General features: G+C 45.8%; 2 protein-coding genes across 2 annotated transcripts in view; both read right to left on the bottom strand.

Annotated features, from left to right (window-relative positions):
- The window catches only part of ttyh2 (tweety family member 2), a 37,456-nt gene extending 30,250 nt beyond the window's left edge, over nucleotides 1-7,206 (bottom strand). The window contains exon 1 of the mRNA XM_084671073.1: nucleotides 6,766-7,206. Coding sequence (XP_084527199.1) covers nucleotides 6,766-6,894 — 129 coding nt within the window. The 5' untranslated portion in view covers nucleotides 6,895-7,206. The remainder of the gene's footprint in view (nucleotides 1-6,765) is intronic.
- A 1,142-nt stretch (nucleotides 7,207-8,348) lies between these two features.
- Nucleotides 8,349-11,107, bottom strand: rpl38 (ribosomal protein L38). Its single transcript, XM_084670975.1, has 5 exons — nucleotides 11,038-11,107; nucleotides 10,806-10,832; nucleotides 10,127-10,187; nucleotides 9,870-9,992; nucleotides 8,349-8,421 (listed from the first exon to the last, which is right to left on the bottom strand). Exons 2-5 carry the CDS (start codon nucleotides 10,806-10,808, stop codon nucleotides 8,396-8,398), a joined length of 213 nt encoding a protein of 70 aa, XP_084527101.1. The 5' UTR covers nucleotides 10,809-10,832; nucleotides 11,038-11,107; the 3' UTR covers nucleotides 8,349-8,395.
- Between the last annotated feature and the right edge of the window lie 4,656 nt (nucleotides 11,108-15,763).

Raw genomic sequence — 15,763 nt, 5'->3', positions numbered from 1 at the left:
ATCCACACTTACCTCCAACAAGCAGGCCGTCTCAGAGTGTGTGTGTGTGTGTGTGTGAGAGAAAGAATGAGTGAGTGACTTGGAGAAAGAAAAAGACAACTCGTCGCGTCGGTTGTCTGAAAGAGTTCACAGTACTATTGGAAACCCGGACAACCGTCATAAAACTCCGTTTGACCTCTCGTCGCCCGGGTAAAGCGTGTCTCCTGTGCTTCAAGTTTGTGATTTACCCATTTCCTGAAACCCTCTCTCGGAACCTAAACCATAACCCTGCACCCCCGAGGGGGTGGGGAGGGGGTCATGAGGGTGAGTCACGCCCCCCACAACAAAGGGTCCCATCCCCCACTTGTGTTCCACACCACGCTGAAACAGGCCTAGATGGTCGTAGCGCCCGAGGGCTACTGGGCCGCATGAATACACTTGTCCTTCCACTTCCTGCTGGTGACTTGGTAAACAACGCACTCGGGTCCCCCCGGGATGCCAAAGCCTCGATACATTGGAGACGACCCCATGAAAATGATGTGCCGTTCACTGACCGCGTGCGCCGTGAGTGGAAAGCGTGGCTTATAGCAGGCACGCTCGTTTTGCGCGTTCCGATTTGGGAGACCTTTCGGGGGCGCACAGCAATAACGAGCCTGTGCGGAGGTGAGGTCAAAAGTTTCAAAAGTTTCAAACGCAATTTAAATCACAAGCGCCACGTCATGTATCAACATAACCGAATCAAAGCTAACCGCTAAACCACCGATATTCCATCACCAAGGATTCCGTGTCCCTGGAGTCGTGTGAACTGCCTCCTCCCCTCACATCAGCACAGAGCCGGCCTATGCAGGGGGCCTCCGAGAGAGAGAGAGAGAGAGAGAGAGAGAGAGAGAGAGAGAGAGAGAGAGAGAGAGAGAGAGAGAGAGAGAGAGAGAGAGAGGGGCCAATCAGGTGATGCTAATCTCTGACTACAAGCAGCATGGAGACAGATTGGGGTTAATGACCTTCTGTTAGGCCTGGCCCCCTCACAGCAGTGTGCGTGCGTGCGCGTCTTCTGATCTGCAGGCATAAGATGACGACGACATGGAAAAGACAACCAGCACTGGAGCTAAGTAGACTAGGGTGAATCACTGTTACGAGAATGAGGTTATACACACACACAGACACACACACACTGGTGAGTGTGTGTGTTGTGGGAGTGCGCGGAGGGAAGTAGGAGAGAGAGAGAGGGAGAGAGAGAGAGAGAGAGAGAGAGAGAGAGAGAGAGAGAGAGAGAGAGAGAGAGAGAGAGAGAGAGAGAGAGAGAGAGAGAGAGAGAGTCCACGGAACTAGATAATGAGATTCATCCGCTGATTCGTGGAAGAAGGCAATAAATACCGATCCAGTGAAGGTGCAGGGTTAACAGTAAACCATGCTTTCACACGTGTTACACCTGTTATCATAACCACAGGAGCTATTTCAGAGCTCTTTCAGAGCTGTTCCAGGCGAGGTTTGCAAGCTGTACCAAACAGTACCAGAAGCAGCTGCTGACAACGACACGCTGGGAAGACTAAAACATGGATCCCCACCCAACCAACAATGAAACTGGGATTTTTTCTGTGTCCAAATCTGTATTTAGTCAAACGAGCGAGATCATAACCACAACAAACACATAACCCATGCTGGAGGGATCTATGGTCGAGTCTGAGTAAGACCAGGAAGTAGGGCCCCTTGTTCCAGTTGGGGATGAAAGACACCACACTTCAGAAGAGTTGTAGTCACATTTCTGAATTTGGTCTATAAAACACAAATTCAACAAACAGCTCATCAAGACAAGCTTGACTCAATAGACAACTCTGCAGTAACGGCTATGCACAATCCTTCCTAAACATTCTGGATTTACATGTTCAGTTTCATGTCAGGTTTGTTCGTAATGAAGAAGAAAGCAGACGAGATGACTTGAATATTATAGATGATTTCCTCATTGGCGACAGGAAATCCCCACATGACTCCTCCTCATAACTCTCGTGTCCAGGCATCCTCCTGCACATCACACATCCTGTTTTTTTTTTTTTTTTAAGGCATGAGCAAGGGAGAGAAAGAGAGACATGTAGGAAGATGAGCTGACAAATGGTGAAGGTGGGGGTGGGAGACAGAGAGAAAGACAAGAGAATAGACGGAGGTCTGGAGGAGATTGTTTGGGGGCACTGAGGCGGAACATTGTTCCCAAGGAGCCTCTGTAGGCACAGCCACCGAAGCATGAAGATTAGACGTGTGTGTGTGTGTGTCTGTGTGTGTGTCTGTGTGTGTGTGTGTGTGTCTGTGTGTGTGTGGGGGGGGGGTTAACTGAATGCTCTGTTTATTCGTCCCATATCACTCCATGTCACGCTAATAGTACAGGAGAGTGCTCTTCCAGGGCTTTCTATGGAAACGTGTCCGCGTGGTCCAACTGGGACGACAGTTGCAGACATCTATTGTCCGCCGCTGTTGTTTCGGCTTTCCATCGGTTGTCGTCTCTCTGCACCTAGGGTGGGCCACAGCAAACCTAGTCACCCGCAACCACACAGGTGTGTTAGTGGACACTCTGAACCTGTGACTCATCCATTGAATCACGGACAAAAGCCCTAAACTTCTAGTGCGTGTACGTTCTGGTAATGATGACTATTCTTGAGACGACCAGGGGCGTCGGAGATGTTCTGACACTCTGACAGGATGTGACATCAGAGGCACCAGTGGACAGGAAGGAAGTCTCGGGTTGGCTCTCAGTGTGAGGCCATGTTTCACACCTCTGCATCCACAGCTGTCCTCTGGTCTAGCGCTGTTTATCTCAACCCAGCATGACACAGGAGGACTTCAGAACAGAGACAGAACCATGCCGCAACTGACACATTGGCTACACTACTTCGAACTAAATATCCAGATAAACATAACCATAAGCAACAAATAGTTGTCGAATTTAAATGATAATTGACTGCATGTTTGTTGCGAAAACTGTGCTGGAAGACAGCCATGGCCAAACAGGAGGGTGACTGGGTTTCTGTTTACCTCTGTGGTGAGGGTTTTGAACCCAGTAGAATCCATAATACAAACACACCAACTCTCATAAACAGCGATGGGTAACATAACAGGATGTGGATGAATCATATGGAGCGAAACCTTTTGACCCGTTCTGTTTTGCAGCGTGCTCTACAGTTGACCCTTTTGCTAAAACACACAAATGTGATACGAAGAGAAATTAGGTCCCTGGCCTATTTTTGAAAGAGTCTTCTAGGTTTTTTGTTGTTTTTGCCCTCCTTCTCCTTGCATCCCAGTATAGCCCATGCCTATACAGAGAGAGAGAGAAAAACAGACAGAGAGATAGACAGAGACGGAGAGAGAGAGATAGAGAAAGAGACAGAGAGAGAGCAGAACACATCTACAGCTTGCCGGGGCAAAAGTGACTAACACACGAGTATGACAAACACAGAGACAAGTACACTGTAATCTAATGGCATGACTGAAGGCATAGAATACAGGTTTTCTGACAGCAATGAAACAGTCTCCTCACATATGACAGCAGACCACTCTTCTGTCAATTCTGCAATTCATTAATCTCAATTCTCCGGTCAGGCAACCGAAGTGACTGGCATTCCATTTAATGACGCCCACAGCAAAGTCCAATAGTGAGAACAAGAGGCCAATAGGCTAGGCATGTTTGGGACTACAGCCAACCCCTGCTATAGCAAGCACACACACATACACACACTACTCAGATGAAGTTGGAGGGACAGAGCCACACTAAGATCACGACCCCAGCATTCCATTCCATTCTATGGGGCAAGACCAGAGGAGGAATTCCCAAACCCTGGCTAGGCCAAAATAGGCCAATTACAATGGAACTCTTCCACGCTGTCTAAGCCAGGCATGGGAACCCGCTCAATAGCCTCCAAACTGCCTCACTGCCCAGAGATCGATGGAAACAATTTGGCTGAGAAAGAAAGAAAAAAAAGGACAGGATAATAAAGCATTCTTACAGTAACAGCAGAGCTAAACGTTTTCCCTTAATTGGAATTATTCAAAACAATTATTTATCAAGCGATTGTTCCAGACAAAGAACTTCTCTGACGCATGACATTCACCGATGGGCCGTAACTTCTTCAGGCTGTGCAGACTGCTCTGAATCACCCTACTGAAGTCAGCGTCACTGTTGTATTCTACTGCAGCGGTCTTTAACCCTGTTCCTCAGGGCCCACTGTCCTGAAATAATTGAGATGTTTCTCTGCTCCGACGCACCTAATTCAAACAAAAGGTCGTTCCCAGGCTACACCAGAGCTCGATGACGACCATTCATTTGAATCGGGTGTGAGACCCAAGGCGTGAGATTTGTCCTGTCTGTTTTAGAAAGAAAGAAAACACACAGGACGGTTGGCCTTAAGGACCAGGGGTTGAAGACCACTGCTCTGTGATACTGCCAAAAGGGACAATGTAGCTGCAACAGATTGGGGCTGACAAGCCGGCTCACTGTCACTTCACAACTGAGCTAAACAGTGTTTCTGATGACAGGGTATATTTAGACCTGTGATTGGTGGAGCTGTGCCATGGCAGCCAATCCAGGATGTTTGAATCTGTAACATTCAGCACATAAGGGTTGATTAGGCTTAGTTTAGGGGCCAGAATGGCTGGAGGCTAACCCAGGGTATATATATAAAGAGGATGAGCACCTCTGCGGAATGAGCGTGGATACCCACAGACCCGTCGCTCCTCTGACGTCTGGCCTGGTTACGCGGTGGTGTACCTAGCATGGCAGACAGAGCTTTGCGGATGGAGGAGGTGGTGTGGAGGACGGGGGTCAAGAGGTGTGGATTGCTTGTGTCACGACTCAGAAATGGCCGAGTGTTGAGGAGGTAGCGATGAGAGGGGGTGAGGGGTGAGAGGTGGGGCAGGTTGCTGTGACCCAGGGGGGTGCTGGTGCCTCTGTGAGATTCTCCAGGTCTCCCACAGAGCATCCTCTCCTTCCATGCTCTCATACTCTACTCAGCCCTGACTCTCTCTCTCTCTCTATCTATCTCTCTCTGTTCGCTTCCCTCTTTCTTTCCTGCAGCCGTCAGATCTAATGGAAGCAGACAGCAACAGAAACCAGCACCCTGTCTCTCCTTCTTTCTCCCTCTCCCTTCTTTTCTCTCTCCTGTGTCTCTCTGTCTGTCTCTGGCTCTGTCTCTCTCTCTGTGTCTCTCTCCTGTGTCTCTCTGTCTGTCTCTGGCTCTGTCTCTCTCTCTCTCTGTGTCTCTCTCTCTCTGTCTCTCTCTCTCTGTCTCTCTCTGTGTCTCTCTCTGTGTCTCTCTCTCTCACACACACACACTCACAGTCTTTCTCACACTCACTCTCTCTCTCTGTCTCTCTCTCGCGTAAAGGGCTGTGCTTTCCCAGTGTGGATACAGACCGAGGACAGGTGATGGAGGGGGTGGGGGAGTTTGAGGGAAGGGGTTCTCCGACAGCCCAAATCAGAAAAGGTAGAAACAAATAAACCAGGGCGTTAACAGTGGATTCTAAACCGCAAAAGGACACACACGCAGTGCATCTTGGGTTCTCTGCACTGAGAGCTCCTTATGTCCCCGTTATCAGATATCTGTTTGGAGCACAGAACTCACAGAAACGCTTAAATATGTAACAGTTCTACTGAATAGCGAGATTCAAAAGCGTTCAAAGGCAGCACAGCGTATAGGAACACAACAGTCAGTGACACCCTGCAAACAGCTTCAAAGCTGGAGAAAACGACACATCATGTCACCTCCTCTAGAGACAGCTGGGATCCCTGTACACCCCTGCTTCCCTCGTCTCACATTCTCTTTATATACGTGAGCGAGAGAGACATAGACAGAGAGAGAGAGAGAGAGAGAGAGAGAGAGAGAGAGAGAGAGAGAGAGAGAGAGAGAGAGAGAAAGAGAGAGAGAGAGAGAGAGAGAGAGAGAGAGAGAGAGAGAGAGAGAGAGAGAGAGAGAGAGAGAAAGCGAGAGAGAGAAGTTGGGAACAGCAACACATCACATTCCCATCTCAAGAAAAAAAGAAAAAAAAAAAGGAACAGCTAATTGAATCCAGCAGACTGGGAGGGTGTCTCCAGTTGTGTAGTAGTGACTGAAGAAGTGGACACATCTGCTGAAGTTTCATTTGTAGGTGGTTAACAAGCCGGTAGGTCTGTGTGTGTACCCGTGTGTACATTACTGGGGTTCAGTTGTCCTCTCTCACAGCTTAGGTCTGGACTGTATTCAGGACTGTCCTGGCAACACAGGGGTCAACAGGGGCAATACTGGACAGTTATCCCACTGCACGTCCTATCTTAAGTCCCTCCCTTTTGATCACAATCACAGCTGATGACTCCAAACCCTGCAGACCCCAGCATGCTAAGCTGCTTTGGGTATTGTGTTTTGATAGGATTACAACACGTGTAGAACATACTTTGTGACTGACATGTACAGTAATTTACTTGTTAATGTAGATCAAGGCCGGAATCAAGTTCATAGGAATCTTTCATTCAACAATAAGGGGGGTGTGGTATGGCTCTGTAGCCGATTTGATCGAAACTTATCAAGAATACGTTCACTGACTAGAATACATGCATTTGAACACTTCTATGTTTAACGTATACCCACATTCTTTTGATAAACGTAAATAGAAAAGAGGCACAATTTGTTCGTTTTTTGTACATTAGCTTACATAACAATACAATCATAGAACACCTGAGACTTGTATGGGCTACAGTAGTGACCCGTGTTATATTAGACCCCTGTTCCAGAGTTACCCCTCCAGTAGCCTAACCCCGTTCTGCTCACTCACCTGCTGGTAATTCTCATCTTCTGGGTTAAAGTTGTTGTCAACAGGCTGGAATCTTAAATTGATGTGTGGGAAATTATGTAGCCAGTAAGTCCACCAAGGTGCGATGTAGTCTACCCGTGCGGAAGACATCACTATAAACTTCGCGTATCCAATATTGAGGTGCGTTTCTTTATGGTGAGTGGTCAGCCACGGTCCGCCGTAGAAGTCCTAGTCCCGTATCATGCCAAACAAAGCATTGAAAAACGCATGCTACTGTGTAAAAAAAAGATTGCACCTGAGACTGAAGATGTAGCGAGTTTGTCAAATTATAATGTTGTGCATCCCAATATTTGTAATAATTGGGATAAATAACAAACCGATCCCATTTCCCGTCAATCTGTCTTCGCCCTACAACCTATCCACCGCTGCTGTTTGGTCTACTTGCTCACAGTGAAACGCAAAATGTGTATCCCCACAACGGTAGCTTCACGGGAACGCGCCTCCCATTGTGGGGCTAGAGACTTCAATGATACAGTACGGGAAGACGCTGGATATCCAACGGCAGTCAATAGCCTAAAATAAAGTAAATTATACTCGTTTCCTAGGCTTCAAGAAGTTATTATTTATTAAGTATTTATAAAGAATTGACATTTCCTTAAGTTAAAAGAATTAGCCAGTTCAGGAGAGATGACGATTCAAGACTGCCATCTAGTGTGAATAATAACATTAAGCCTTTTCAGTCCGTTTACAAGTACAGGTCCAAATTACCAGGACATTTTCAATTATTAACTTAACTAAAATTTCATTTGCATAAAGAGGTTGGTAAAAATTTAAGAAGGATGTCACAAGGATTCAGCTGATAAATACCATGCCAACCATCAGCAATTTGGTTTGAATAGTTTGACAACGATTAAGGGTCCACATTCAGGGCTAACAAATGTGTGATCTTTAGATGAGCCTTCAACCCTGTTCCTCAAAACAGTGTCCCCCATGATGGAGATTCCCCTGCTCCATCACACCAGACATGCCGTCTTATCACAATAAGGTTGTGGGTTACATGAGTTTCCTCTGATAACCCCAATATATACGCAGAACAGATCCTTCACCTCCCATGTCCCTGGCCAAGACATGGGTGAGGACTTTGCCCTCAGGTACCGTGATCACTGCTCCTGACTAGCCGTGGAAGGCCAGGATGGCAACACGCTGACACTTGGCTGACACCCTTGTGTTCCCACTCCCTTTGTGTGTGTGTGTGTCACTGCATGATTAACATTCATTCTAAATCTGCTCAGTATCATTAATGCACAAACTTCCATGTACCAAAACTAGGCCATTCATTTTTCTGCAAAACTGAGCATTAGGACTGTGGGTTATTTTACTAACATGGGATCTGCATTTCCGGCTGATTATTTTGCCTGGTTGAAAGAGTAGAACCCCTTTAAGCAAGGAGTACAATACTATTGGATACCCAGGGAGAATCACACCTGCAGCATAGATTCTCAACCTACGGAACTACTTGAAAACAGTAGGAAACATGGTGCTGTGTTAAATAGCATTTACTGTTTTGCACACACTGGGGCAACATAACAGGCATGACAAAGATAACAAGTTTTCCAATTTTTATTACAATTTTCTGTACACAGCGATGGGCTTACTTCAGCTCCTTCACAGCCAGACCTTAAAAAGGAGAAAAAATGACACTGGATTAAACCAAAAACACATACATCCTCCCATCAGCAGGCAAGTCATGACTGCACAGCCCCTGAAACGGGTCTCCTCAACTTCAGAGCCGCTGTCACAGCGGAGCTGACTCCCGCTGTCACAGCGGAGCTGACTCCCGCTGTCACAGCGGAGCTGACTCCCGCTGTCACAGCGGAGCTGACTCCCGCTGTCACAGCGGAGCTGACTCCCGCTGTCACAGCGGAGCTGACTCCCGCTGTCACAGCGGAGCTGACTCCCGCTGTCACAGCGGAGCTGACTCCCGCTGTCACAGCGGAGCTGACTCCCGCTGTCACAGCGGAGCTGACTCCCGCTGTCACAGCGGAGCTGACTCCCGCTGTCACAGCGGAGCTGACTCCCGCTGTCACAGCGGAGCTGACTCCCGCTGTCACAGCGGAGCTGACTCCCGCTGTCACAGCGGAGCTGACTCCCGCTGTCACAGCGGAGCTGACTCCCGCTGTCACAGCGGAGCTGACTCCCGCTGTCACAGCGGAGCTGACTCCCGCTGTCACAGCGGAGCTGACTCCCGCTGTCACAGCGGAGCTGACTCCCGCTGTCACAGCGGAGCTGACTCCCGCTGTCACAGCGGAGCTGACTCCCGCTGTCACAGCGGAGCTGACTCCCGCTGTCACAGCGGAGCTGACTCCCGCTGTCACAGCGGAGCTGACTCCCGCTGTCACAGCGGAGCTGACTCCCGCTGTCACAGCGGAGCTGACTCCCGCTGTCACTGACTCCCGCTGTCATGTGACCATTTAGTCATGGTCAAAGTGTGTTAGTGGACCGGTGGAACTTCAATTTCGGAAGTGTTCGAAACGAAGCACTTGGTCCATCCTTGATCTAGCAAGTTTGAAATTTCATCGCTGGCACGGGACAGCCTGAGATGTTTGGACAACTTGCAAATGTGGTGACACTACGTTTATTAGCATGTCTACACCTATCCCACATACAATCCAAGTTTCCATTTTTAAACCCAGTTTATTACAGGGATGAGTGGCTGACTTTTAAAATGATCAGACATCAGGCACTTAGACTCCAGGCTGAAATGAATTTAAGTAATAATATGTAGACTATCTACATCGCATGTGTCAAGAGTAGAAGGGCTTGTTAAAATGCCGTGCTAGTTGCTATTCACTAGCCGGGAAATCATCCTGACATCAAGCTTCCATGATGTACCACTTCAGATTGGCTAGGCTAGATTAATGACAGAGGCATTAGAAAGGCTCACTATCACAAGCAGGCCCCATTAATTTAACATTGGTCCAAATCCTGTCTTCAGTCAAAAGCTCAAAGTAATTTACTGTATTGGTCCAAGGGGACAACATTTTTTAATTGGAATCCCAATTGTCTCCTGGGGTTTCTATTGGACAGCATGTGGTTGAGTTGGCTGTTTCCTGGTTCTCACTAACCTGGTGGCAGGGACTGTTTGAGCTTCTCTGCCTTCTCCTTGTCGGTGATGACCAGGGTGTACAGGTACCTGCTGCAGCGCACCTTGAATTTGACATTGTCCTTGTTCTTCTTGATCTTCACGGCTACAAGGGACAGACAATGTGGTGTCAAGTACTTGATAATGGACATTGGGTGTGTGTGAAGGGGGAGTTCAACTCTGGGATTTGACTGACATGCCCACACTGCCCATTAGAAAATCGGCAAGTATGAAACTTACACTTGGCATCCTTCCTCCTGGCCGTCAGCAGGAAATCTTTGATTTCTTCAATTTTTCGCGGCTGTAGAAAAATATAACCAGTAAGAAACCCGTTCAGCAATTGCCATTGATTAGGATGCAATAACTGATTGAGTTTAAAATAAATGCGGTCGGAATTGTTATTGGACCGGTGGAACTGAAGATTCTGGAGTCGAAACTCAGCACTTAGTCCATTCTTGATCTAGCAAGCTTTAAAGTCATCACTAGCACAGAACAGCTTGAGATGTTTGCATAACTTGCAACTAGCCTGACAGGCAAGGTACCAAACTAGCTTCGTAGCATGCATTCGTGACGAGGAAGCTACCTACGTGACCAGCCGTGTAGCGCAGTTAATAGCAGCTACTACATTTAATAGCACGGACAAAATAGGACTTTTTTTTTTAAAGACAGGTTGTCCTTTGCAAAACATGCGCCATGCCGGAACAGTGTGCATGTGGGCTTGTGTTCATGCCACTACACATTTGAGCCTAGCCGCTAGCTAGCAAGGCCGGTGTTCACATTACGACTAGCGTTAGTTGTATGTAGCACGTAAGAGTAGTAAGAGATCACAGGATAGATGGTAACAATTGAAGACATATTGTTGAGTCAAAATCAAGTTGACTAGCTGTTAATAGCTAAACGTTGCGAAATAAGGACTTACCATCTTGCCTTGTCTGCGGACTGAAGGCTAGGAATGGCGGAAAAAGATGGACAGATTATGGAAGAGAACAGTCAAACAAAATGCGAAAGATTACAAATACCCATCAAAACCTATAGAAAAGTCTTAGCTAGACCATGTTTGTACGATTCGGGCAATGTCACGAATAACTTAAAAGTGGATGGATTATGATTAGAAATTGTCATGTTGTTTATAAAGGAAATGTGCAACTCACACAGTCAGCAAGAGAGGGGATGAAAGGGGCGGAACTTCCGCTAAGGCGAACCTTATATTCAAAGCACGGCGTCTCGTAGAGGACAAAATTAATTTCGGACAGATTTTTGACAATTGGTTTTAACCACAGAAAATAATTTATGTGTGCAGTTGACGATGCTTTAATTTAAAAAGCATTAAATCAAGTAATATCAGATCAAAGATAATCTACTGGACAGGGCACATTACACTACCCTTCTAAAATGTGTAAGAATCAGAGGCCTGGAAGCATCAACCTGAGTTCGGTTATGCTTTCTTGAATTAAGTCAGACAGATAAATTACAATTAGCCAAACATTTTCAATTTGTTGTGTTTTTTCGATTCCAATTATAGCACTGAATCATTTTATCTTGACTCAATTTAGAGCGTCTGGCTCAAATTGTACCTATAGCCTACATATTTTTTTCTGTTTCCTTAGTGAAAATCATTTGTTGTGGGCTAATGCAGAATAATAACACATGTGTTATCATATGTTCAGCTGGATATCATGCTTGAGTAGTTACATGGCACCTTTGTGTGATCATGACAAGAATCTTTGTCGACCTCCGTAATAAAACTGTGGTCACATGATTCAAAGGTTACAGTAAAATAGTATTTGTGGTTCCAGTCAAAGACAATGTTTAGCACATCTAGAAAAGGAAAACTGATATAGCTCACTGATATAACCACCGACTCCAATAACATTCAACATTTAGGCCAGTAAGATTAAAATATTTGATCCATATGCCTTTTATTTTATTTTTGGTATGTTTTAAAACAAACAATTGTTAGTAAACAAACAATTGTTTGTTTACTAACAACCCAAGTTGATTGTTTTGCGACTGCAAAATTAAAGCATTTTGTTGAACATGTTAATATAGGGTTTGTTGTGTGTATGCGCAAATATGTAGTCCTGCTTTATATGTTGCAAAGATTATTTGGCAAATTCACAATGTATCCTCATAAATAATGTAAAGTTCCCCAGAGAGTCCCTTACTGCAGGAATCTAAGTGTATTAATAAATGCTACTATTTCAACCGTGTGTTAGTATTCAGGAGTTCAAATGTGATGACCACCTTTTGTCAATAATTTACATCTCTAGCTCCGTGTGGATTGATTATTTTTAACGACTGGAGTTTGAGTGACACCTCCGTTTGTCTCCATGGAGACCTGCTCTTCGGCCCTACATTAACTAATAAAGATGAAATCACTGGCTGGTCTAATTTAATGAACATCCTAGCTACTATCTGCGTGTCTGATCACGTACACATGTCAGCCCCCTAGAGCTTTTCTCGCTTGTCGAAAATACCTAGGCTATATTTAAAATGTTGAGGACCACGCCGTGAATTCATTTTGACGCGCAGTACAGTCTAAAGTCATCTGTGGGCTGCTAATTTGCAGAAAAGCGATCATAAAACCAGCTCAGGTACGGACAAATCCCCATCTTTTCGTTTCTGTTGTAGTTTGAATCCTTGTCAAAGCACAGTTGATTGCAGACAAAAGCCTACCTTGTGTTGCTCGTCATGGAACTAAAACAATGTGTTATATCAGCATGACACAGCTCTTTTAACTGTTGGGAAGAAAACACCCAATGGCACACTGTCATGCAGTCACAAACCTGGCTTCGCTGGTGCTCCAGAGGAGAGAGAATGACTTCATTGTTTGCGTAGCTTCACTCACCATGGTGATGCGCTCAACTAGCAGCAGAGGGCACTAGTTCATCATGTATGATTAGCCACAGCAGTTTCATTCCTACCATGAACAATAGGTGACGCTGTTCATCAAGGTATGGCGTGGTAAACCACATTTCTTCAGGAGAACGATGTGGATATTTCGTTTTTAATACATTTGGTCAATTAGGCAAATTGCTAACATTTACCAACTAGGTTAATTAGGTCAACAGAAAACCATCTTGTCTGAACATGATCATTGAAGACATTGATGAGCCAGAACATTCTTTTTCCATTACCTTGAAAAGGATGATTCCATTGGATTGGACCACATACAGTTGTGGCTTTGTGTACTTTAAACACAGCCAATGCATCAAAGCAGATGCATATATATATACAAATGCCTTCCACCAGTCAAACATATTCAAGTTTCCTGACTACAGGACTCTACCTTACTCAACCCACCTCAGAAATCATGCCATATCTCAGAATATGTTTTTGTTTCCCTCACTGTTGACTGGACTTCAAGATGAGACTGCATCCATTTGCATTTACAAACAGCTTTAGCCCTAAACAAATGATGTGCCAATGAGTCTGAAGAAGATACTAAGTAGACCTGCCTCAAGCCAGATCTAACAGTACCTTCATTTACATGGCAAATACCAGAAACAGACATCCCACATAACTGATGCCTTTATGCCCCAATTACATTTCGCATAACATTTTCTATTTAATTTTGGGATTGGGATGGATTTGCCCTCAAAATAAAGATGATCCAATGCATATTGTGTCATCACTATCCTATGAATAAGCCGTGGGTTGAAGTTATACCTGCTTGATACTCCTTTTTAACAATAGTTTTGTAATAGTCTTTTGCGGGAACACTGACAAGGTATGATATACATCTTTCCCCCCCCTGCAGTCCAGTACATGAGAAAGTAGGGAGGGTTCTGGCTGAGGGCTGGTGCGTCATGCAGCAGAGAACTGTCATTAATCATGATTTTGTCACAGACTGGACGGCGAATGAGAATAAGTGATCGAGTTCATGGAGCCATCATCATCAGACTCAGATTAATTTAGTCATAAAAGAAATGTCTGCATTGTAAAATAGTCCCGCTGTTCTGGTCAGGGTAGTCTCAAGTGGTTATAGGGGATGAAAAATGCCTTGGTGAAAGCAGCTTTAGGACAGCTTCCTGGGCCTGTTTTTATTTGACAGTTTTCAGGCCTTGAAAAATCTCTGTGTGGCCATGTTGCTGCCTACACGTGCCTGTGCATAATGTTCTGACTGGGGCGGAGTACCGCACACGCTCTCCTAACCTCCCTAATCTCTTTGATCATTGATCACATTGACTTGTGGAGTATTGATTCTCATCCGCTGGTCTTATCAGAGGCAAACTTAAAGTAATCGACATCCACAGATGAAGGTGATTAGGGAGAGTTGGTGTGGGTCCCTCGTCCAGAATCTCAATCCTTACCCTCCATCCACACTGGATACTTAGTAGCCTGCAGGTTGGTGGGGAGCGAGAACAAGAGTTGGTTTAACCCTAACAATTCATCAGAAACAACCGCTGGAGTCTTTCCAGACCTCGATTTGCGGCTGTCATCTCTCGGCCTGGATGGTGAAACGCCCTGTGCATGCAGGCTGCTCATACTGCACAGTTTGCTGTCTGTGTGTTTGCTTTCTCCACTTTGAACTGTTTTGGACTAGCCGTATGTGGTTTAAAGAGCAGCCTCTCCCCTCTATTCCCCTCCTCTCTGATCGTCCTCCAGAGCATGACCCAGACCTACCTGCCACTGCCTGGACCACCTGCCTTCCCCACCTCCCTACCTCCCGCCCCCGCCCCCACCCCCCCCCTGTCCCCACCTGTCGAGCTGGTGCCAGACGGCTGCTGCTCGGCCCCCGCAGTGTGCCAGTCTGCATCCCTCCGTGTCTCCAGTCAGGCTGCCCTTGGCCGCTCCGCTCAGCGGCCCGTGTTGTCGGTGGAGGGTGGGGCTACGTGGCCAGTCTCACTGTTCCTGGCTTCTCTTATGGTACACGGTGCTAGGCCAGACCTGCTCAGTGGGGAATGGAGTGCGGACGTGTGGAAGAAATGGCGTTTCCTATGTGCTTATGTTAATCACAATCAGTAGATCAGCTACTGCCTTAATATCTGTTCATCTGTTCCGTTTTTGACTCCTGTCATTTGTGGGTTCCTAATCACAGGCTGCTGTTGAGTCGTTGGTTGGTATTATGTTCAATCTCTGTCGTTGTCTGATGTGATCTCGATGATCTGAATGGGATGTGTCTCCAGCCACAAATACTCCAGTGGTTATGACGTCAGACACTTGACCAAGTTCTGACTATGAGTACTGTGGATGCTGTCAAGAAGGGGTGTCAAAAATCCACGGTGAGTATTAGTATGTCCTGCATCCATCACATGGGTTTAAACAAAACCAGCCGACTCCATCTACTGCATTAAGCGTGGTAAATGCTGAGGTGAAACTCTTTGTTCAAAATATGCAACACAAATAATTCAGTAACCAGATTGGTCAGACTTTTGGGGAATCCAACATCTAGTGATTGAGGGTCTATTAAATGAATCGGTGGGCTCCACTCCATATCTATGGAGGAATGTCTATCTTTTGCTTTTGTCATTACTATTGGATCATTACTTCTTGGAACACCATGCATTTTGGGGCTTTGTCAGTGATAATTAGCTGATGAACTCTTCCTCAATGGAAGATTAAGATGAATTCCAGGGTCTAAGGCAGAAACCTTTGAACAAGATCACTTCTTACTTAAGCATGTTCATTTACTGCCAGCCATGGGGTGGCTTGTCTGCATAATGGGACAAACACCTCTTTCTTACTGTGATGTACTCTGGATGGAAATGTAATTTGATCATCGGCAATTTATTGAGATTCCCACAGTAACTCTCAACCTACTGACATGGCTTCGAGGAATACTTTACAGATTCTTTTACATACGATTTTCATCATCTTTAAAAACTCATTTAATAGATATTTGTTCAAAACAATATAATATTTATACTGTATGTG

Source organism: Hypomesus nipponensis, chromosome 13 (genome assembly GCF_054491055.1).
Source record: "Hypomesus nipponensis isolate SF chromosome 13, ASM5449105v1, whole genome shotgun sequence".
In the NCBI taxonomy this organism is placed as follows: Eukaryota; Metazoa; Chordata; class Actinopteri; order Osmeriformes; family Osmeridae; genus Hypomesus; species Hypomesus nipponensis.
The sequence above is the reverse complement of the archived record's forward strand: the minus strand, read 5'-3'. Positions and strand labels throughout refer to the sequence as shown.

What these genes read in the sequence shown, in the direction of transcription:
- rpl38 (XM_084670975.1), bottom strand. An exon ending in CAGGAGGAAGGATGCCAAGT is followed by an intron (nt 9,993 to 10,126) that starts GTAAGTTTCATA and finishes TGTCCCTTGTAG; the next exon opens with CCGTGAAGATCAAGAAGAAC. An exon ending in CAAACAGTCCCTGCCACCAG is followed by an intron (nt 8,422 to 9,869) that starts GTTAGTGAGAAC and finishes CTCCTTTTTAAG; the next exon opens with GTCTGGCTGTGAAGGAGCTG.